The sequence below is a fragment of the Vitis riparia genome, chromosome 6, assembly GCF_004353265.1.
Source record: "Vitis riparia cultivar Riparia Gloire de Montpellier isolate 1030 chromosome 6, EGFV_Vit.rip_1.0, whole genome shotgun sequence".
Taxonomy (NCBI): domain Eukaryota; kingdom Viridiplantae; phylum Streptophyta; class Magnoliopsida; order Vitales; family Vitaceae; genus Vitis; species Vitis riparia.
This window is the reverse complement of record NC_048436.1, coordinates 812652-836798: the sequence shown is the minus strand read 5'-3', so window position 1 is coordinate 836798 and position 24147 is coordinate 812652. Positions and strand designations below refer to the sequence as shown.

Here is a 24147-nt window from a genome sequence, read left to right as displayed (position 1 = left end):
AAATGGAACCACATTCCATGCTCTAACTAGTATCAATAAGCCAATCTATTAACTAGTATTTGAAAGCATCTTCATAAGGGCAAGGCATTGGATTTAATGTTATCATCATGAATAAAAAACAGCAAATCATACCACCTTTCTATTCTCCCACATCTGCTTGTCTTGCCTTTTATCTCATCCAAATTCCAATGCCTCCACCCCAAGGGCCAGGGCTCAGTCTTTAGAGACAGTTTATTGAACATATAACATCAGAACTTATGTTACCACAACCTCTGCCATTGTCTGTCGACAACTTTGACACTTATCTCTTATCATAAGACATAAAAACACAGCCCTCATTCTCATCTCACTTTCCCCTCTGTAAAAATGCTGGCAGCAGTATTGGATGAATAAATGGTTGATTCTTAAAACAAAATTTTTTGGGCACCTTTGATTTTTCTCATCCTTAACAATAAATTATCCTAGGAAGCAGGAACCAGTCACTAAAATGATTCCCTGTGACACGGAACTAACCAACACAACAAGAAACCACCAACAAACTCATCCACGGTGATTTCAGTCTAAGCTACGGGAGAGAATTTTCAGCACTAAAAGACAAATGGCTCTGACAAACTATTCTGCATCAATCATCAAGCTGTTTTCAGCTTCCGAGAGGGAGGTCGGCGGAATAGGCTGATGAGATCATCCAGACCCTGTTTCAATAGCATTGTTAGAATGTTTAGATTACTTTTATTTTTCCATTCCATTCAGTCTACAAGGGCACTAATTTGTAAAAGTACACATGATCATTATGAAACAGACATTTAGGGAAAATAAAAGATATGCTAGGTTTTGGAAAGAAAAGAAAGAATACCCTAGTTGTGATGACAAGAAAGCTGAAGAGCACTATCAAATATGATCCCAGCACTAGGAGCAACAGTAAGTCAAAGGTTACACTAGCAACCTGCAATAACAACAATTGACTTGATAAAAATTCATGCAATAAATAAATACAATTATCATGTTCTACTACTTTCTTTGAATGTTTTTCTCATGAATAGAAAGGAAAATAATACATCTGAGTAGAACTTTGCTCGGAATTGATTATAATGAAGTAAATTAAAAAAGTTATCCAGAATGTGGATCATGCAAAGTAACTGAAAAAACATTGTCACAACACAATTCAGTTTGTACAGTTACAAAACAGAATCCAACTCTCATGATTAGGAAAAAAAAGAGGGATGATGAAACCTAGCCCCAGGGTTGGAACTTCTTAGGATTTCTGAGACCTATCCTCATTTTAAGTTGATGATTCCACAGTTGGTTGTTTTTGCCCCTCAAAGTCATACTTAGTTTAAATATGGAGCCCCAAAAGAATAAATACATTTTGACATTAGCCTATGTTCAGGTATAAAATTAAAATTAAAATTAGACATTGGTTATTTACTAGAAAGTCTAATTTTGTTCTCCACTCTGTCTTTTTCTGGTTGTATTTCTAATTTGACATGGAAACTGGCTATTATTAGTAGGCCAACATCAGATTTCATCAGCCGTCCAAATCCTGTTGATGTAAAATCACAGAATGTAAGCTTCAACTAAATTAGATCTTTTAAATAAGTTTACTAACTTAACAAAGAATTTGAGCAACTAATCTGTAAATTCTCATCAAACTTGGTTGAATAATTAAGGATTCCTAGTTCGGAGAAAATCTTCAATTTGAACAAAAAATTGGCCACTGAAAAAAAATTGCCAACCACTTGCAACTATAAACCATCACTCAGATACATCCACCCAACCGCAAGTCTGCAACCACATGCACAAAGGACATTTTCCAACACTTGCCTAACCATCAGTGATTCTCTCTCCCCTAGTGGGCCTGAGAAACCGAATATGTTAATCCTCCTCAGAAAAATCATTTTGTTCAAGTTTTCTTCAAGTAGGCAAATATAGACGTGATTTGGTAGAATCAAATTAAAACAGAATGAGCTCACATGAAATTAGATTGTGTGTGTGCGCACATGCGTGAGGGGGAGAGAAAGAGATGAGTATGATGCACTTCAGCTCCATTTGTTTCCATGGAAACCAAAACCAAGAAAATTGTTTTGTTCATATTTATAAATATGCTGTTCATTATATCTTATCAAAAAAAAAAAAAAAAAATGCTGTTCATTATTGAGAAGTGAGAACACAAGATTGTTAGGTACATTATTCTATTGATCTTAATGTTATTCTCATGGTAGAAAAACTATATTTTTGAAGATTTTAGATACAAGAGTTGAATAAAGCTGATGTGTATAGTCTGTTAACAGCAAAGTACTTAGCATTTTCCTTTTTGATAGATAATTTTTCTGTCCCCAGCCAGAAAAATAATATACAACTTGTACCTGGTAAATGTTAAGTCTGGCCTTTGTAGAATCATAGAAAGTGAACATCCCATCAAGCACCTCATGTTGCACATTCACCTCAACAGTATGATCTGCTAATTCCTGCCAGAAAATAGAAACGAGCAGACATATCAAAGTCAAATGCTGAAGACAAAAAGACTTGTTTTCTAGGTATCATAACATGAATCACATATACAAGGGCACCAAATGGCAAACAAGATGGTAAGAAACAAAAAAGTTTCCTTCTCCTTAACTAGATCCTAACAAGTCAACTGGATCTAGAATAGACATGGAATTCACATCCATGGATCTCTTATTGCACAACAGAATAAAAAAAAAAATGAAATTTTGAAGGCTTGACCGGATTTCCTGTTCAATATTGTTTTGTATTAATGTTGATTGCAAATATATATTTAACCACAGACTACATTTCACCGGATGATAACCACACGAGCACAAATAAAGTAATTTTTTTTCACATGCTGAATTTTGTCCCTATTTTTTTAACCATATTTGTTCCTAGAATATGAGCATGGTTGATACTGAGTACACAAGAAATAACAAGTTCAGTACAGAGGAGCTATTTTCACAATATCCCTGATATTGATAATTATTGTTGATTGCAAATATGTATTTAAGAACTATTTCGACAATATCCCTTATATTGATAATTATTGTTGATAGCAACAATGCATTTAATAGTATCTGAGTCATAACATTAAATTATGGGTTAATAAATTCTTTCAGCATCAAGGGTATGTAATTCTTCACTAGTACTTGTTTGGTTACAATGATGACCTAAATTAGTGCTACAACAAGACAACTGGTTTAGGCAAAATTGATACCTAGACAACTTTATGAGTGGCACAAATACTGGGCCCGAGACTTCTTTAGTTTTTCAACAATATAAGAAATATTATCGTTCACAGTAAGACAAAAGCATTTGTATTTTGTGCATGAAGCATGGGGAATCAACAGATCACCTTTTCCTACATTGCTCCTTGACAATTGGGTTGTGGCATAGATTATTTCAGTTAGCCAAGATGGATTGGGTCCCCCCCCCCTCCCCGAGGAGCATCTTTGACATGATGTCCATCAAATTTAATGGTTTTGGTTCATCTAAGAGGGGGATAGTTTTGTGGCAAGCTACGAGCATCGCTTTAATTCGGGTTGTGTGGTGGGAAAGAAACACGAGGATTTTTGAGGATAAAGCAAGGAATTCATAGTATCTTTGGGATTCTATTGTTTTCCTTGCTTCTCTTTGGGCTTTCTGTTCCAAGGTTTTTAAGGGGACTCCCCTTAATGTGTTACAACTTGATTGGTTAGCGGTGTGTATTCCATAAGGAATGGTCCAATCTAGAGAGTTTGCTTGTTTTTCTGTGTACTTTCTCGTAGTTTAGTTTTCTTTGGTGGGAGGATTTCTCATCCTTCTTTTGTACTCCTTTTTTCTATCAATATATCTATTTTTCGTTTCCAATAAAATAAAATAAAAAAACAGTAAGGCAAAACTCTAGAGAGGGAGAAGAAAAGGACATTAGGGTTTGGAATTTAATTTTGGGCTTCAATATTTTCTTCTTCATTAGATCAACACATAAAACCACTTAAGAGGCAAGTAGAAACCTCCTAACTTGTTTAATGTTGTTTAAACATGGGATATATGCCCTAAGGTTATTGAACAATATTTAGAATCATGATAATGATTTTTGAGATTAATTAATTCTTGCATCTGTCTTGGAGCATAAATTGTATCTTTTCTGAAGTGGTAGCAAGAGGAAATTTTAAAAATTAAAGGAAATTTTGAATTTGAAATTTGTTTCTACAGTGACCTCATAAGAGTACCAAAAACTTTCTAGATAGTTCCAAAATCTTTGAAACCGGTATCTAGGATGTATACAAGGAACACCCCATTCCAACCTATCAACAAAATCTAGAATAGAGAGACTTTCATACTCCAAATGGACCTTCGACCACCCAAATGATGATTAAGGGAAAAGAAAATCTACTAGGTTCAAATCAGATAGCACCAACCCTTCAAAAGTTCTATAGTTTTTTATTTATATAAGTAAGAAATTGTATTAAAAAAAGTGTGAAAAGAGCGCAAGAGTATATAGGTCTTATACAAGTAAAACAAGCAAAAAGTAGAAAAGAGGGTGCAAAAAAATACTCCCTCCCTCACTTGACCCATATACACCTACCTCCACATAGAGAAATTGTTTAGGAATAAACTTTTTAGCCTTTGATCAAACAATTCCTCACTATCAAAAAGCTCTTGTTTCTTTCCTTCCAAAGCGTCCAGGAAATGCAAGTAGGGGTTGCTCTCCAAGCCTTAATGCACCTTTTCTCTATAAAAGTCTCATTCCACCCTAGGAGGGTTTCCCCAATTGTCTCAAAAATAACCCACCAAACACAAAAAATGGAAAACACCAGCTGCCATAGCAATCTCGCCTTGTCACAATGAAGAAGGATATGATCTATGGTCTCTAACTCCACTTTGCATAAAGCACATCTATTGGCCAAAGTCCACCCTCTTTCTTGAAGCTGATCCAAAGTCAAAACCTTTCCCCAACAAGCCTCCCAAGTAAAGAAACTCACCTTTGAAGGAATCCAAGGGTTCCACACTATTTTTAAAGGTAAAGGGGTTGTACTACCAGTCTCTAACACAGAATAAAGCCCCTTAACAGAGAAGACCCCTTTGTTCCCACCCTTCCAAACCACTCTATCCTCTTGTTCCCTTTTCACCGAATATCCTTGAAGTACAGAAAGAAAGCGCTCCATGGCACCTAACTCCCAATCATGCACGTTCCTAACGAAACGGAAATTCCAATTGCCACCTTCTCCTCTATGCTCCCACAGATCAGCTACCCATGCCTCTTTAGAATCAGATAAGGCAAACAAGGATGGAAAAATCTCACATAAAGGCTCCTCAGTACACCACCTATCTTTCCAAAACTTCACCCTCCTCCAATTACCCACTATAAAGGAAATCATAGAATTAAAAATCTCTCAATGCTTCTCAATCTCTTTCCATACCCCAACTCCATAGGAATCTCTCACCACTTTTGACCTCCACCCCCCTTCCTCCTCCCCAAACTTTCCTTTCAAAAGTTCTACAGTTATGCTCCAAAACACAAGAAGATGTGCAAAATTTGTTTCTACGATGACCTCAGAAGAGTACCAAAAACTTTCTCAATAGTTCCAAAATCTTTGAAACTGGTATACAGGATGTATACAAGGAACGACCATCCCAACCTATCATCAAAATCTAGAATAGAGAGACTTTCTTACTCCAAATGGACCTTCGACCACTCAAACAATGATTAAGGGAAAAGAAAATCTACCAGCTTCAAATCAGATAGCTCCTACCCTTCAGAAGCTCTATGCTCTAAAACACAAGAAGATGTGCAGCAGAGCCATCTCAACACTGTGAGATTCCTCGTACTAATAAAAAAAAAACCTATCAAACTTGAAAGGACATTGTTCACTGTGAAAGAGACAACCACAGAAACAAAAACAATATCAAATAACAAAACCCACAAACGATGCAAACTGATGATGAATGAGAAAGGGGTTTGTTGAATCCTTAGTGTTTGCACATGATTCACCAATTTATGAGTCCTACCCCTTCACATAAGCTGGACAACAGCAAGGATCTTCCCCCAAACAATTAATACTGGCTCAGTAGAAATGTGGTTCCTAAGCCTCTTCTCCAAAGGAGAAACTCAATTTCTTGAACAATGTAACTTGCAGGATTTGACTGAAAAATACTTGCACTAACCATCCTCCTCACACTCACAAACCACAGAATCACAACAAGGAGCATTATATGCTTTCAGGCATAATTGGCAGTCCCTACAAGATGGGAGGAAAGGCTGAAATTGAAGATGAACATGAATGCAAATTCACAGTATCAGTGGAATTTTGTTTCACCTATAAATGAAACTGTGGAATGATTTAAGAATTTAAACATGGCATAACATCAAGTTGAAATTTCCAGCAAAACTTCAAGTGAATACCATTGCCATAAACAGCAAAGAACACAACAGACATAATCCGAAAATGCACAAAAAATAAGTACGCAAAACAAACAAACCTTTTTCAGTGCCAGGATAAATGGGTCATTCTTTGAGCAAAATGGTGCCACTCGAGGTGTCCGTGACAACAGATGCAACCACGATTGAATGTAAGAAGGGTTAACAGCCAAGCTACTGTCATCTGCAAAAATTTGAATGTTCTTTCCCTCATGGCCATAGATGTGCCTCTGTGTAAGGGAGAGATTACATTAGAGAAATAAAACCAGATGAACAAAGTCATAACTAAAATTTCTTAAAATTTTTTTGGCTCTATCATGCATACCAGCATGCAACAAATGAACAATCAAGGAGCATTTTGAAAAGCTGAAAATAATTCTCAGCCAGCTTGAAACACATGTGCAAAATCCCACTACATACCGCCTCATGTTCTTTTGTCCAAGCAGGTAATGTTGAAGCTTTAAGTGACTCCTAAGGACTATTTATCTAGCACATGGATCATAGACTTGGGTGCTACCAATCATATGACAAGCCACTCCAATTTTCTTTTTCCCCACTTATGCAATACTTCCAAGTAGGCCAAAGTAAAGGTAGCTAATGACACTTTTTCTTCTATAACTGGTCAACACATAACCTCCATCAATCTTTCTTTGTCCTTGAAAAAAGTGTTACATGTTCCAAACTTGTCTTGTAATCTCTTGTCTATTAGTAAAATTACTAAGGACTTGAATTGTTTCGTAACACTCACCCCTTATTGCATTTTTTGGAACCAAATAACAGGGAGGATGATTGGGCATGAGGAAAGATGGACTCTACTACCTCAATACACATTGGTAGATTAGTGATCCTATTCCACAAGCTCTTGTTTCCACCATTGACCCCTCAAAAACTGATCAAATAGGGCTATGGCACAAACAGTTGGGACACCACCTTTCTGTTTCTTGGAAAAAAAATGTTTCCTACATCGTTTGGCAAAACTAAATCCCATGATTTTCATTGTGAGGTTTGTGAGTTTGCAAAGTACCATCATATACTTTTTCCAATAAGAAATGAAAAGAAAAAACTTCTTTTAGTTCAAGACATGAATATTTGCGAACCCTCTAGAATTCTAAAGATTTTGAGTTTTAGACAATTTGTTACCCTCATTGATGACTACAATCATACCACTTGGGCGTATCTCTTTAAAACCTAAGTTAATTCCATCTTCCCGATATTCCATAAATCCGTTCATACCCAATTTGGTACCAAAATTCACACCTTAAGGTCAGATAATGGGAGGGAATATTCCTATCATGATCTTGTCACCTATCTCCAAAATGAAGGTATTGTGCATCAATTTTCATATGTAGATACAAAAAAATGAGGTAGCTATGAGAAAAAATAGACATATCTTGGAAGTTGCTATGTCTTTACTCCGCCAAATGAATATTCTAAAATCATATAGAGGAAGCCATTTTGATTGTTACATTCCTAACAGATCAAACGCCTCCTCAAGTTCTTGACTTCAAATTCCCTATGGATGTACTTTGAAAGTCTTTTTCTAAATTTAAGGGTATTGAAACTCTTCCTCTGAAAATATTCGGGTGTCTTTTTCATTCACATTTCCAAACAATCTAGAGATAAACTTGACCCAAGAGCTCTTAAGTGTCTTTTCAAATTATTGTTCTACTTAAACGGGATATAAGTGCAACCATCCTCCCAAAAAAGATCATATATCACCAATGATGTCACATTCTTTGCAAGTCAACCCTATTTAACAGACACTTTCTTCAGGGGGAGATTGGAAGAATTGAAGATAAGCCATCAAAAGTTTTTCCTACAAATGGTGGGAATGGTGGGGATGTCCTTCCAGAACCAGTTGTCAAATGCCTCTACCTCAGATTTCACATCAACTTTACCAACTGTTCAAGATTTTTTCAGCCTAAAAAAAATTGGATTTTGTGCCAATATTCTTGGTTGTTTCAAATGTGCTAGCCTTGGATCCCTCTATTGAATCAGCCAGTGAACATGAGAAATTCCAGCAGATTTCCAATGAAGCAGTACCAAAATCTGAGGAAATTGTAGAAAATTTTTCATTGAAAATTCAGCCAATGAACTTAACAATCAGCTCAAGGAAAGGGAACACCTGCTGCCAAAAAACACCTCTAAACTAAAAGCGTATTGGAGGAATGGAAAATCAACAACATCCTCTCATATCCCATCATCTTGAATCAGGAAATGAAAATACTTATTCTAGTTCTATGAAAATTGTGTTCTCCTTTTGCATTGAGGAAAGACAGTAGAAAATGCACTTGGAATCCCAATTCAAATGCACTTGGGTATTATCTTCCTCAATAAGAGACTCTATTGGGTTGGTGTGGGTCTTTTGTTGGAAGGAAACTGAAAAAAGCGTGGGAAGCAACTCCTTTGTCCCTCTTTTAGACAATTTTGAAGGAGAAAAATAGAATATTGTTCAAAAACCAGAAGCTCTCTGTCCTAAGACTAAAAAACTTGCTCTTCTATAACTTGTTAAGTCGTACAGAGCTGCAGGCCCAATGTCCTTGGGTGATTTTATTGATTGGTTGGGTTCTCACTAAAGGGGGGAGTGGTTTTTTGTTTTCCCTTTCCCCTTTTTTTGGACATCTTTTAGCGGCCTTTATATACGTCCTGTTTACTTTGGCTCACTCTTTTTGGCATTTTTTAATGCATTTCTCTTTTACATATCAGAAAAATTGCTTATCTTCTACATATCATACGTCACCTCTTCTAGACAATTAGCAAAGGTATTAACCATGGGCCTATCAAGTCCCCATATTTTATACAATCTTAAACAAGTTGGAGATGCAAAATATTTTTACACCAGCTTAAAGGGGATTGTTAGACGAATAACCCCAAAAAAACCAGCAAATTATTTTGGATTGCTGTATGAAGATTCATATGTATTGCTATTATTTTTCCTGCCAAATATTATTCCATCCTAGTAAAAAGTTGACTCAATATTTTGTACCAAGAAATCTGGGTAATTCCATAATAGAACCCTAGAAAACAGATTGGCTGATTTAAAGGGATCTTGTCAACCCTTCTTTTGTATATGTGTTGTAGATCAGAATGCAATGGAATACAAGGGACAGTACCCTTTTTCTCAACAGAACGTATTATTCATCCCAATGAGATAGTGACTTATCATTCCCCTCTACACCAACCATTTGATGATATCTCCTCAGATGTGAATAGACACGAGTACCTGATTCCACATCCCTAGAGTTTCATGACAAAACCCAGCTCCTTTAGGTTTAAGGTTTCATGAAACACTGAGAAAATTTTCCATTTTCTTAAGATTATGCATAATTAAACAACAATAGGGACACCACAGAATTAGAACAAAAGTATATCAGCATGATCAAAAAGAAACTCCACAATCAAGTTCTAGCTCCCAATATAGAGATCTTACCGCAAGACTCTCAGCAACTAACTTTATACTTCTGATAATTGCAGCTTCATTCAAAAAGTGTCTGTACAGAATACCATCTCTCAGGATATGGCTACCTCAAAGAGAATAGAAATTCTAGGAATAAGAAAGAAAAATAATTCAAGTTCCAGAGCACAACCTGCTCTCAGACAGACCGCCAGTTCTTTCTAACAGTTCAGGTGCAACAGAGAGTTCAGAAAGGGTGGCAGCAGTAACTCTTAGCCTTGAAAACTGTTCATGCTCCCAAGCTACCTACAGCACGGCAACAGATTTAGCACCAAGTCTAAACAGTGCGATCTCAATATGGGACCACACTGAAAGCACTACATATTTACAGCAGTTTACAAAAAAAAATTATAAGTGTTATAAACTGATTATTTACAGGTATACATGAAAAAGAAAAAAAAAACAGAGTAGCTTCATATTTGTTGCAATAGCAAGATGAGAAAATGGCATATTTCTTTCAAAAAGTTTAACAGATTGCAGTCAAACGGTTTGTCCTAACAGGTCAGACAGGTAAATGAGGAGTTGTACCAGGGAGGGATAATTTGTGTTGGTGATGACACCACCAAAAATTAATGAAGTTATGTATCAATTCTGCATGAAAAATCAGGACAGACATTTACATTATAGTGTTAATTATACATTAAAAGTTCCATCCATTTCCACAAGTTACAACAATTTTCATTGTTAGTATCATGATTATTCCTAGATGACATTCAAGTTCAAGCATGTCATCATGGTTTCTCTTCCAAGCAGATTTATCTAGATTAAGAATCTGTGAGGCAAGAGTATCCAATTAAGAATGAAGCTTAGTCATATGATTCTTCGATGATGGGATGAGCATTTCAATTTTTTCAAAAATGTTATTAGAACATGTGGTTCTGTGGAGTCTAGAACTCTACTAACAATGTCTTTTGAATCTTGCCCGAACTGAATTAGTTGTTCTCCACCATTGCTCCATTGCCTGTTTACTACATAGTCAAGGTTTCTGTTTAGGATCTTCATATCAAGGTTCAGAACCATCTCCAATTCTACAGGTGTTTTTTTTCCTTGATAGGCAAATGAAAAGATATTTATAAAAAGCGCCAAGAAAAGAGCACCAATTCTACATGTTAAGCAAGTCAAACTTCAGGCACATGAATAAAGGAACAACATGAATTTATTTTAATTTTAAACAGCAAGCATGATAAACAATTGATGTGTAATAAGTTCCTCCACTAAAGTAATGTCTATCAGTATTTTTATTGTAAATAAAGTAGCATTCCTATATCAATAACTATTGTCAATCATTGGCACTTTAGATGCCAGGAAAGGCAGGAAATAAGAACACAAAGCTCAATTAGAGTTGATAAAACTGGAAAGAAACTGAAGAGAGAAAATGATAAAGAGAACAATAATAGAAATTCTAAACAGTGAGCCTAAATCTTCTGGTTTTAGCCTATCATAACATCAGTAACATTTTTTTTTTTTTTTTTGATAGCATCAGTGACAGTGAGCCTATTTTATGATCTATTTGAAAATAAAAATAGAACATAAAATTTACTTTAAAATTTCAAAAGCAACTAACAAAGAATAATTGAAATTTGTCATGCACCTTTTCTACAAAACCAAAAAAAAAAAGATCTCTCTTATAGATTTGTTTACCAGTAAATACCAGTATATCAAAATCTCACACCTAAATTTTTAAAATTTAGGTCACAGGAATAGATGCAGGCTAACCAAGATACCAGAATAGAATGAAATAGAGGTAATCAAGGAAAATAATTGAGATAGAGCAAAGTTCCTAATGAAAAATTCACCTAAAAAATCCATAGTAGTAACTATAGGCCATGATAAATAAAACAATAGCAATTCCAAAAATATATGTGCATGAACATCCTTTCTTCTAATCACACCATCACCTTTCGGCTCAGGTTGTTTAACTAGGTCATTTTAGTATATATGTCAAAAAGGATTAGAGGAAATAAAACAAGATCTATTTAACATATAACATAAATCTTCCTTTCTTTAAGCATTAAACTTAACTCTTGTGAATTTTCACAAACCAGGATCATAATTAGACTATGTTCCCAGCTGGTTTGCAAAGAAAGAAACCAAAACATGATTGTAATAGATAAGAACATCTAGTTTGTTCATTAATGTATAATGCAATTCCAACTTCCAGCAAATCCACTTACTCGAGGATTAGAAATATTTATTTTCTTGTGCTTCAAGCCAACTTTAAGCCCCAGTTCTTCTGCTACTTCTGTAAACCCCTGCACAGTTCATTCATCAAATCATATAGCACAGTGACACAACACTGTAAGTTAATAGTACCATTTTTATCTTCTATGTCAAAATATTTTAACTTACTTCAAACATTTGCTTTATGTAGGCATTTTCTGGAGGTTTAGACACATGAATCCATAGTTCATTATCCCATGAACCAATGCTATTCAAGCAGATTGCATAGTCAATACTCTCACGCAAACGTTGATCAAAACTTCGAAGCCACTGCACAAAGTAGAATATAAAAATATAACAAAGCAAGAAAAAGAACGGCAATCTTCAGTTTAAGTATATCCAACTTTAAAAGGAGAATTAAAAGTATAATCCACCAAAGGGAGGTAAGCACCTTATGTGTTCCATTGTAGTTATAAGGTCCACCCGATGTTAGTCCAAAAAGTAAATTGTACCTTCCTCTTGTCTTAGGATTTGAATAAAGTAGAGAGAATAATCTAGCTATCTCAAGAAGTGCCACAACTCCACTTCCATTGCTATCACTTCCCACTGACAATGCCTAAAAAATATATTTTCTCAGACATTTATACGGCTAAAAAGTTTATTTATTTAGATAGGAATGTTAAAAAGGAAAATACATACTGGGGCAGCCCCAAATGTGTCATATGACGCTACTATAGCAATGGTTGGTAGTTGGTTCGCATCTCCATCAACTTTCAAACCTGGCAACCATCCCTGTATCCACTCACAGGAATTGTTCAAGTCAGATAGGAATTCAAGAAAAATAAGCACATTAATATTATATTTAAAACCAAAAAAAAAAATGTTCTCAAGATCTTGACCTTGCAGTAAGTGGAAACAGTAGCTTAAGTGAAAGGAAGACTAGGCTCATATAAACCCAAATGTGCCAATTGAAAACACAAGGGCTGATAATTTGTAATAATTATGAATCTGAAAGTAGGCATACATAAGCTATGGTCTGCACTGCACTGTTACAAAGAAATGGTCTTCAAACATTCATTTCACATTCTTACATTCAGAATAAAATTTTGGACATTTTAAGAAAACTCATAAATATTTTTCTTTTCCACTAAGAACAAGAGAGACCCAAATATAGATGTGCAGTATACAGTGAAAAAGAAAACAAAATTACAACTTAAGAGAGTCAAGAAAGTCAAGAAGGAGCAGCTGCAAACATAGCTGATGGAGCTATTCCATAAAATTTAAAAAATATATATATTGACATCATCAAGAACCAATCTTAATTTTATAATTGCTCCTCTCTAAAGGCACCAAAATATCTTATGAAAAGGCATTCTGAATCTGAATTTTTCAGCTTTTCAGGTAACCCAACCTGCCCCTATTAAGACAGGTTTGTGTACACTTTTAAACAAGTATGAGAAAATTTGGGGGAAATGCTAGAACCTTTGCAGGGTTCCTGGGTACTGTGTGCCACCCAGCCCCCATCCTGATAGAATTTATATTATTATAATTATTTTATAATTAATTAAAAACATGCCATTATATCTAAAAAAACTCAGGGTCTGCTTATTAACTGTTCTAAAAATAGAATTTTTTTTTAATAACAAAAAAAGAAAAACAGAAAAAACATGTTTGACAACCACAAAACAAAAAACAGGGTGTTTTCTGAAAATATATCTTAGTTGTTTTCACTTGTTTTCTAAGGGCTATTTTAAAAAATAATGGGACATGTATGAATAATAATTGAAAATAAAGCACTACATATAAAATTTATTTTAAAAAAATATTTGAAAACATAGAAAAAAAGTCGAAAACATTCCAAGTTCTCAAGCAAACTTCGTTCTAGAAAACATCAAAAAACTGTTTCTTGAGAACAAATTTTGAAAACGTTCCCAAGCAAACCCTCAATTTCTCATGTCTTAACACTAATTGAAAACCAGAATATGCCTAAAGATGGACCTCCAGATTGAAACAATATCAACAAGACAATAAGAATCTAGAATAACTTCAATGATAGTTTTAATTCAGAGAACTGAAAGAATTATATTTTGATTTGGACAACTGAAAGAATTATACTATGGCATCAAGGATGTTCTCTCACAAAAATATTCAATGCACAGTCCCCTTACCAACAGGAAAAGGCACAGAAATTTACAATTGCAGACAGAGAGAATTAATGATTCTCTTTCTGGTAATACAAAATAATAAGTCTCTCATGCAACATACTCAATCCCTTTATAACCAGAAATCCAAAAAGAGAGGAAAGATGTTGAACTAGGACCTGAATGTTTGTGATGGTAGGAGATACAATTTTCTTAGGTTCTGGTGCTGAGACAACAAGCTTGTATCTGAAATATTTGACAAACAAAGTTGCAATCAGATAAGCCCATTGACAATAAAAGCATCAGTTCACAATATTCAACAAGAACCATGAACTAGGTGATACACAAGTAAACTGATATGAAGATAACTGACAAGAATTATCTATCTAAATGTTGTTACTCACATTTAAATATGGAAAGTCATAATAACACATTTGATACACAATAAGATCAATATTAATACGGTGAGCAAGAAGTCAAATCAACAAAATATCTAATGCAGAAAGAGGATTCCTTCATGCTATAGATTCACATATACAAGCAAAACGAAAGGCAGAGATCTCTTAATTGCTTTTAAACTCTATAACAACCAAGGGCTTGCATATCCTGGCATACATGTACCCTCATTTTTTTTTTCCTTTCCAATTTCATCTCTCCTAGAACAAATGCCCTCTAGATTAATTAGAAAGAGAACCCAAGCAACATTTTCCCTCTATCATTGTCTCATTCTCCTAAGCTGGAGAAGAGTCATCCTAAGGATTTAGAGTATCAACTCTCAAGTATGTGGAACCTTAAGATCGTAAAAATGCTAAAAAATTCAAGAAACAGAATCTCTAACAAACTCTCAGGTTGCATTCCTGGAATCTTCCAACCCTGCAACTTTGAGATCCAAAGTCATTAACCAAAGACAATGCCCTCACAACCCCATAACTAGTTGCGCTAAAAGCTCAAGATATATTGTTAATGAACTGTTGCTTCAAAAGATTTGATTCTGTAAACTAACCATCAACTACCTTTTTAACTGAGCTTTCATCACGGGCTCTTAAGATCAAGGTAAAAACCTAGCATATGCCCTATCTGACTAGCAAACATACATTTTCATTTCTGCATAGACAAATTATATGAATATATTAAAAGGACACCTAAGAGAAAAAGGAGCATAACCAGGTCAAGGGGATAGACAAGGTGCACAACAAGCATATATGCATTTGAGTTACCAGCAATGTCAACTGCAGTCATAACTTTCTCATGCACAAATTATATAACACCCTTCTTCAAGATATTAGGCATTCACATAAAATGAGACATTAAGTATTGAATGATTGCATATTTGGAATCTGATGGTACAATAAACAATTAAGAAAAATATCAAAGGAAATTAATACATAAAGGTGGTAAGTGTGTGTTATTCTATCAATGGTTTTTTTTTTTTTTTTTAAAGATCTTGAGAGCATCAACTGATCAGGATTTGTGCATACTATATTAATATAAAAAACATTTTTTTCCTTCTTTTTTTTTTGGCTTGATAATGAGAAATTCGTGTACCATATACTCACCCATGCCTTGTAAGGGATGGCAGGTGAAGCCCTAAAGCTCCAAAGACCACAACTTAAAAGATGAACTGTAGATACTTGGATCTTTGACTGAAACCTCACAAATTTGTATTCTTCTTGTTCAGATTTCTTTGGTATCCAACAATAACATTTCAAAACTTTTATCCTCCAAAGCAGTAGAATCTGAATCTCACATCCTCCAAGAACCATTTTCTTTCCAAACCTATTAAAGTGTGAGCAACGAAGCATTTGCTATTAGTGTGTGTGAAAGCACACACATACTTGGTTCCCAATCTGATGTAAAACTATAAAGTTGGCCTAATTCTAGAATCTAGACTTAAAAATTACAAAAATAACTAAAGGAAAATTTTAACATTGAAATGAATTAGAAAAAGAAACATCCCCCAACACATACACACACTCAAAAAAATTCTCTCCCTAAAGTTCTCTTGCTTTTGGAGCTTAAGAATCTTCATTTTATGTTGATCACATTGAGTTGCATTGAACCCTTCTACTGTTTGGGAAAAGGAACTTTGTCCTCACAAACCCAGACAATTATGTTTTTAGGGTATCTCCAATTCAAGTTAATAGAAAAGGTACTTTTTCCTTTTTCTGTTACATGGAATTGAAGTTGGAACCTCCCCTATCTACACCCCAACCCTTTGTCACTTGCCTCCAGGGTCACCTTTTTTTTTTTTTTTTTGTGATAATACATTATGATTGAACCGCAAATATCTGAAACTCTTCCAAACAGGAGGTTTGGAGTGAGAAAATTACTGCAGAGGATTAGCCAAGGTGGTATTTCTTACCAATCCTACTTGTCCCATTGTCACATTGTAGAAAATAGCCAAAAAATAATAATAAAAGAAAACCTCCTTACCATTTACAGTCCAATTCTAAATGCTGGCACGGAAAGAGAGACTAAGGGAGGGTTCCTGAGTACTTTGGGACACTCTTTTGGCATTCCTCTTTTATAATATTCTCCTTTTTACCCATCAAAAAAATAGAGAGGAAGGGAGGGAGTGAGGAAGGGAGGGGGGGTGGAGAGAAAGAGAGAGATTGAGCGAATTAAATGCTTTAAGGATGTAAAACATTGGAAAAAGGGACTGTTTTAAAAAGCAAAGCTATTTGAAATTTGAAATGGGGCTATAAACAGCCATCTTACTAGTTTGTATAGATCATTGTTGTCCTATTTAATTGCACCCAGGAGGTGCTCCTCCTGAGGGACTTTAGTTTAAGGGAAGGGAAAACAAGTTTTGGACATCAGATGATACCCAGTGAAATCCATGTTGGAATAAGTGGTAGTTCTCAAGGTGGATTACAAGAAAATGAACAACCATATCTAGTAGGATGTTTTACATAACTCCTTAGGATGTGCTTGGTGTAAAATTATCTTAACTAGGCAATGAGTATCTTATCTCCAAATATGAGAAAAATCATAAATGCAGTGCAATAACTTGGGAATTTTTTATCTGCCTGGACGTAAGATCTCCTTAAAATTAGGAAAATCCTTTACTCACGTAGGACCTGGTATCTTTTTATCCTCATTCCTAGGGAACAAAAATAACAGGAAAGTAGACAACCACTTTTTATCCCTTCTTTCTTTATAGCCAAATCTAATTTTTATAAATATTATTTAAAGGGTTGTTATGTAAGTTGCATTAATTGCAAGAAATTCTTGAGATAACCAAATACTATAACGAGAATATAACATGATGGGAATCTCAAATTCCCAATTTTAACAAAACATCAGAATGGTAATCTTGTATGAATTACATTTTGGCAATTCATTTCAGAAAATAAGATTTCCATTCCAAGTTTTGATGTCAGCTATTCAAAAAAGCCCTTTGTTAAGGCTTCTACATTGGTAGATGAGGGTTGCCTTTCCTCAACAATTTGCTATTCAGATCAACAGGAGTTTCAGGGGTTAGATTGAGGCCTCTAGAGGCCATTTGTAGATGTTTGGTTGGGATTTAGGTCTTAAGATCAACATGGCAGAAGGCACCTTGCATGAAGTTAACCATCTAATTTTTTGCACTACATCAATATATTTCCCTGGAGAATTTTCTGCTAAAAAAGGGCTGTGCTCTTGCACAGTTAAACCACACCTGCTTCTCTATTTGCACAGCTCCCTTCAGCTAACAAGAAACACTTGCAATGAGCATTAACAGCTGGTACAAGTTTTTCCAATAATCACAATCATACTACTTTGTAGTTTACCTTCTAGTGGATATAATTTTATATAGAGTTTGGAAATCTTCTTTTTATTGTAAAATTATCAACTAACCCGCCAGTTGTTGCAGTAGCAGGCTGACTAGTAGCATCATTCCTCTTGATGTCGGTCAACACATCATCAATATTGTCATCCTCAAAAGCAAAATACACAGGATACTGTAATATAAAAAATAAAAATAAAAATCATTAGGATAAAAACTAACATTAAAACGACATGAAAAAAATGAAAAGGTGAGAAGCACAAAGAGGCAGAAATCAAGAAGTGAAACTATACTATTCCATCATCTCAATTGCAAATTTAGATGTATCTTAAGAAGGACATGACATAGAAGTCGGATGCACCAAAAAACTAGTGTCTTTTCCATTTTAAGGAAGAGGAACAGCATTTCATACATCTGAAAGCACTGTAACTACAAATGCGTACTACACCTTTGTAACATAACAGTTTTCTTTGGAGAACATTAAAAGCAAGCCATAAATATCACAGTTACTATTTCCAAGAAAATGCTTCTTCAAAAGTGTAGGAAGAAGTAATCATGTGCCTTGAAGGAGAGTAATTGAAGTAATCCATGTTTCACTCACAGGTATACTGGCATGGATTAGTAACTGTTCAAGTTCCACCAACATGTTCCTCATAAGCTTTTCTTCAAAAGTTCGGTCACCTCTCCCCATGTCATCTCCGTTTTCAGAACTAATCATCCGAGGAAGCAAAAATAATAGACCCCCCAGAGGCTGTTTCTGTGTAATATAGTCTGCAATATGGTTGCCATAAAGATAGATACTAATTAGAAAATAAATCAACGAGTCATTAAATTTCAGCCAAACAGATACAGGTTGAATAACCGGTTAGACCATAAGGGGCTGAACAGATATTCTGAATATTTGAAAAAAGGATTAGCAGCATTCCAACTAGACATAGTACCAAGATTTCACAACCAGGCTACAAAAATCTCATATCATCATCATAGACACCAAATCGCTTCACATATTTTCCCACCACAACCTTCTCCATAAGCTATTCTGTAAATTGCAAATCTATGCAACCACTTACAAAAGGGTTGTACTAAACAAATCTCTTTTCTTTTTCTTTTTTTTTTTTTGATAGGTAGGGTTGTGCTAAACAAATCTTATCCACAACCCAGAGTTCCACTATGTACATTTTGTGGTTTTGGGACCTCACAACAGAAATAGAAGCAAAGTGCCATGTGCCTTCCTTATGTTGATTTTTGATCTATTTAGTTGGAGAAAATTTCTAGAGAATTTGGGTAAGAACAACACAGAAGACTTGGTTTTAGATGAAATCGTCTTTTTTGGCCTTTTTTTCTTTTTTCTTTTTTTGGATAGGTAAAGAAAAGTTGTATAAAAAGTAAAGAGGGGACACCAAAAATAGTGCCCTCAGAGTATACAGGAAGTATACAAAAGAAGCCAAAAGGCTCAAACCAAAGGGGGAGGGATAGAAATAAAAAACATCACCTTCCCTTACTCAGAGCCTAACCAATCAATGAAGCTTACAAGTGAAAAATGGCTCAAATCTACAGACACCCTAACCCAAGATTGCAGGTTACATCGTCTTTTTTGGCCTATTAAGCACATCAATTTCTAAAATACCCAAAAAGGTGCAGCATTCTACATTTTGAAGGATTAGCAAGAGTCGAGTGACTTGTGAAAAATGAAAATATGAAGCAGCCCCCCCTATTGGTCTGAAACCCTCAAGTCCTCCGCCCCCCCTTTCTTCGGGATCAAAACTAGAAAGGTAGCATTCAAGCTCTGCACAAAACAACCCGATTCATGAAATTCCCTTAAAAAATTCATCACCTTATTCTTCACAAACTCTCACGAAAACTACCAAAAAGCCATGGAGAACCTGTCTAGGCCTGGAGCTTAATCCCCGCTAAAGCCCGACAATGCCCCATGCATCTCCTCCTCCGTGAAAGGCCTTTCCAGCCCTGCCAACTCAAGATCATTCAATCTCTCAAAGGACAACCCACTTAGACTGGGTCTCCAATTGCCAATGGTAGAGAGCATAAGTTGGAAAGCTCTCCTCAATTCCTCTTTAATTTCATGTCCTCTATGATCCACATACCATTCATTTTGATTTTAGCCATCTAGTTCCTTCTTCTATGAGGATTGATCATTCTATGAAAGACGCTCGTGTTTCTATCCCCTCATTCAACCAAATTTCTCTAGATTTCTATCTCCAAGACATTTCTTCAAAAAGAACCCACTTTTTATAATTCTTTCTAGCATCCTTTCTAGATTCCTCCTCTTCCAAGATAGAGGGCGAGCAACCTCCTCCTTATCCCAAAAATCCACCCAATTCAAGGCTAGCTCCTTCTAAACTTCAACCTTGCCAAAAACTTCCTTATTCCAAATTCTCAAAACAGGTTTCAGAGCTTTCGACTTCTCAACCAAGATGAAACTGGCAAACCCACTAAAATTAAGCCCCTCCCACCACGTCCTCAAAACGCTTTTAAAGCCCTCCTCCTTTAACCACATGTTTTCAAATCTGAATGATGTGGGACCTTTCTTTAGCCCTCCCCCATCAAGGAGAATCGGAAAGTGGTCTGACACCGGCCTAGCGAGAACAATTTAAACAACCCCAAGAAAATGATCTTGCCAATCTTCATAAATAAGGAAACGATCAATTCACGATTTAGATCAATTATTTAGGCCACCACTCCAAGTGAAAAGACCTCCCTGAAGGGGCAGGTCCCTCAATTCTAAATCTTCAATCACGTTTGAAAATCTTCTCATGGTTGAGGACAATTTGCCTCTTCTACTACACTCTAAGGGGAATCTGATCATGTCGAGATCGCCTACCACACACTAGGGATCACTCCACAATCCTCTAACAGCCCCCAGCTCACTCCAAAAACCTTCCTATCCATCTTCAACGTGGGGCCATAAACCCTTGTAAAGCTCCAACAAGAAACCGTCCTCATAGTTCTTAAAACAACAAGAAGCTAAAAAGTTCCCATCTCTAACTCCAACAACTGTAACACCCTATTGTCCCAAAACACAACTACCCATCCCGCCACCCCCCTTGAGTTCACAGCTCCCCATTCTAAACATCTTCCCACCCCTAAACTTCGCACAATCCAACTGGTCATTTCCTTGATTTTAGTTTCTTGCAAGCATACTAAATCCGCCTTCTAAGATTTAATAACAGCCTTTATCATCTTTCTCTTATCTTCATCATTTGCCCCTCTAACATTCCATGATAGGATTCGCTTCATCTAACTCAAGTTGGTTCCCCCAAGAGCCATCCCACCCCCTCGGGCAACCCACAATAATTCACCGAATACTCTAATAAGGCTTTATTAAGCAAATGGTTATGGAGACCTGTTGAGAGAGAATCTATAGAGGAGAATAGTAATTGCTAGTGGGAGTCATTAGGGAGCTAGAGTTGCAAAGTGGAAAGAGAGGCTCATGGACTAGTTTCGGAAAGCCATCAATGGAGGTTAGGATGAATTTCGAGCAAGGAAAATCTTTTGGTGGGCAATAGAAATACAAGGTTTTGGCATGACATATGGTGTCCAAGGCTCCCTTAAATTACATTTCTAACATTAACATATTGGTAGCTCAAAAAGATGTATGCATGGTGTAGTTGTGGTTTGAAAAGCAAAGGCTCACTAGTCATTAAGCTCCTAAGATGAAGCTTGTAAGGTTAGGAGATAGATGATGTAGTCTTTCCTCCAACCCATTAACTCTTGCATCATTTTATGCCTTAATGAGGACAATTTGGTTCATATGACCTCTAAGAAGGCCTATTCTCCATGGTGCCTTCTACCTATCTTTATCTTCATGTATTGCCACCTTATTTCCTTCGAGAGAAAGTTGAGCACCAACTACTCCTTCTAAGGTCCTCTCTACAAGGACGTAGTATAAGGAAAGACAATATTAGCCAAGTGATGACGCAAGACTAGTCTCTTGCGAATCACGGTTGCTTGTACAAAAAAGAAAAGAATCATCCAAACACCTCATTATTCACTACCACTGAGCTAGAAGTTTGTGGGCTTTGTTATTCTCTCTTTAAATCGTTGGGTGCTCCAAAGTGCAATTAAACAACTTTGCTTAGGTGGAATAGTAACTTCAGGGGAAATAAGCACAAAGGCACGGAGAATGGACCCCTCATGTATGCTTTGGCTTTTTGGAGATATAGAATATGATGGACTTTCAAAGGTATCAAGAGGTCAAGTTTAACTCTTAAAAACTACTTTCCTCAAACCTCCTTCATCAATCTAGGGAAGTAAGAGTGCAACCTAGTATATCCTCTCTAAATTTCTTCATCAATCTAGGGTCTCTTGTACTTTCTTTTGTTTTCTTGTGTGATGTTCTTTGTATACTTCCTGTTTACTTGAGAACCACTTTGAAGGTTAGTTGCTTTGCATAGGAACAGTCTGACATTAGGTGGGCGAGATTCTAAGGAGAGATTGGGACTTAGTTTGGATATCATTTATGCAAGGACCAGGACAAATTGGGCAACCATATTCTCACAAGAAGAGGTTCATATGTGGTTATCAGTTTACTCATTATTTAGCATTATTTGGGTGCTTCCTAGATTTATTTTGTGGGTGAAAGGTGCTTGAAATTATCAAAGATGGCTCCTTAGTGTCTATTTTGGTTTGTGGAAAGAGAGATAGAAAGATTGTTTGATGATATTGAGATCGATATTAAGCATTGAAGACGTCATTCCTAAATACATTGTTTGTCCTATCAAGGAATTAGATAGGCGTGGATAGTCTTAATATGGTAGAGTTCATTGATTGTTTGGGGAATGATATTCTGTCAGGTGGAACTTTGTAGCCTTTTTCCTGCTTTTTCCTTTTATTAATTTGGCATTTTCTGAATATTTTCAATGCACTGGGAGTGTTCTCTTCCTGGTCAGGTGTATTTTAATAAACTTCATATTTTCTTACCAAAAAAATAAAAAAGAAAACTGGTTATAGAACAACAATCTCCTGCATTTTTTCCCCTTGTCTAATTATGTGAATTTCACCAATCCAATCAGTAAAAAAAACAACACTGGTCATCTTAATCTGGCATGATCATTTTAATATGGAACACCCAATAATTGTAATTTCACTATGGATCCCTGATTTTCACATAAAATTTATCAATATCAATAGTAAATGCAATTCTCAATTTGATTCGAGTAAGAATACAAAGGGATAGCAATTCAGCACTCGCAAATGCCAGAAGAGAGTGGAAATAAAATAAGGTCAAATTGATTCATTTCTAAACCAATTGCTGCATGAATGAGGGCAAGTTGGGTATGAATTTTGACATCGGCCACATATCTAGGCTTCCACCAAACAGAATATAAGTGGGTGAAGATGGCATCTCGTTTCTTCAATAGAGTGGTTTACTTATTAACTGATGTTCATTAGAAGTTCAGGCAGACTACGCAAGGTTATTTTCTTTTATGATCTTGATTAGTTATGTTGCTACTAGATGCATTTTTCCCAGTGGGATGTGAGTATCAATCGGAATTTGCGGATTCTGAAAAGTTGAGCCTATTAAGATAGTGATTAGAACCTAAGAAGTAACAAAACTTATATACTTTGTAACCATCAATCTACTTTCGGTTTGGTCATCGAGAAAATGCAGGTAAAAGGAACGAAATTATAGTACTCAAACTAACTTCATTCACTTCTCCACAGCTAACCAAAAGAGAGAAAGAAAAAAAAAAGCCTCCCCTGAAGCAAACACAAAACACCAATAGAGCGACGACTACCTCCGATGAAAGTGATGTTAATGTCCCTGACGGGGACGATAACCACAGTCCGGGAGAGATCTGCGGCAGGAGCAAAGCCGGAGGCGGCGTGGTGGTTGAGGTTGGCGAGGCGAGATCCGAAGGGAACGCCGGCGAGATCGTATTGAATGAGGCGATAGACATCGACGACAGTGGCAGCGTCGCAGAGCTCGACGCAGGCGACGAGCACGAAGACAAGTGCGATGACGGAGTAGACTGATTCGAGCATCTCGCCCTCGCGACCTTTCCTTGTCGCCATGGGACTGTAGGCTAGGGTTTTGGAGATCCGATCAGCCTCCTTGGATTGACACAGAGTGATTGATCCGAGCAAAATATAATAATACAAACAATGCTATTAATATTAAATTTTGATGGTGGTGGTCGGAGCGGGGCTTCCAGCCTTCGCTTGAGTCGGCTCGGGTGCAGTCAGATTGGCTCTGGTGTGTTCCGGTGCCCTC

At 36.1% G+C, this 24147-nt stretch overlaps 1 protein-coding gene across 1 annotated transcript; it reads right to left on the bottom strand.

The window, feature by feature from the left end:
• Positions 1-108: 108 nt before the first annotated feature.
• On the bottom strand, positions 109-24135 carry LOC117916122 (nicalin-1). The gene is made up of 14 exons (XM_034831981.1): positions 23672-24135; positions 18517-18686; positions 17987-18090; positions 14326-14392; positions 12705-12797; positions 12457-12621; positions 12195-12335; positions 12020-12097; positions 9979-10091; positions 9822-9882; positions 6454-6621; positions 2364-2465; positions 854-943; positions 109-692 (listed from the first exon to the last, which is right to left on the bottom strand). Exons 1-14 carry the CDS (start codon positions 23946-23948, stop codon positions 630-632), a joined length of 1692 nt encoding a protein of 563 aa, XP_034687872.1. The 5' UTR covers positions 23949-24135; the 3' UTR covers positions 109-629.
• Between the last annotated feature and the right edge of the window lie 12 nt (positions 24136-24147).

Excerpts from the sequence above, each read along its gene's own strand:
- LOC117916122 (XM_034831981.1), bottom strand. The coding sequence starts at position 23,948 with ATGGCGACAAGGAAAGGTCGCGAGGGCGAGATGCTCGAATCAGTCTAC. Across the intron at positions 18,091-18,516 it reads TAATCCATGCCAGTATACCT|TATCCTGTGTATTTTGCTTT; the intron begins GTGAGTGAAACA and ends TTTATATTACAG. Across the intron at positions 6,622-9,821 it reads TAGTTGCTGAGAGTCTTGCG|AGGCACATCTATGGCCATGA; the intron begins GTAAGATCTCTA and ends TCCCTTACACAG.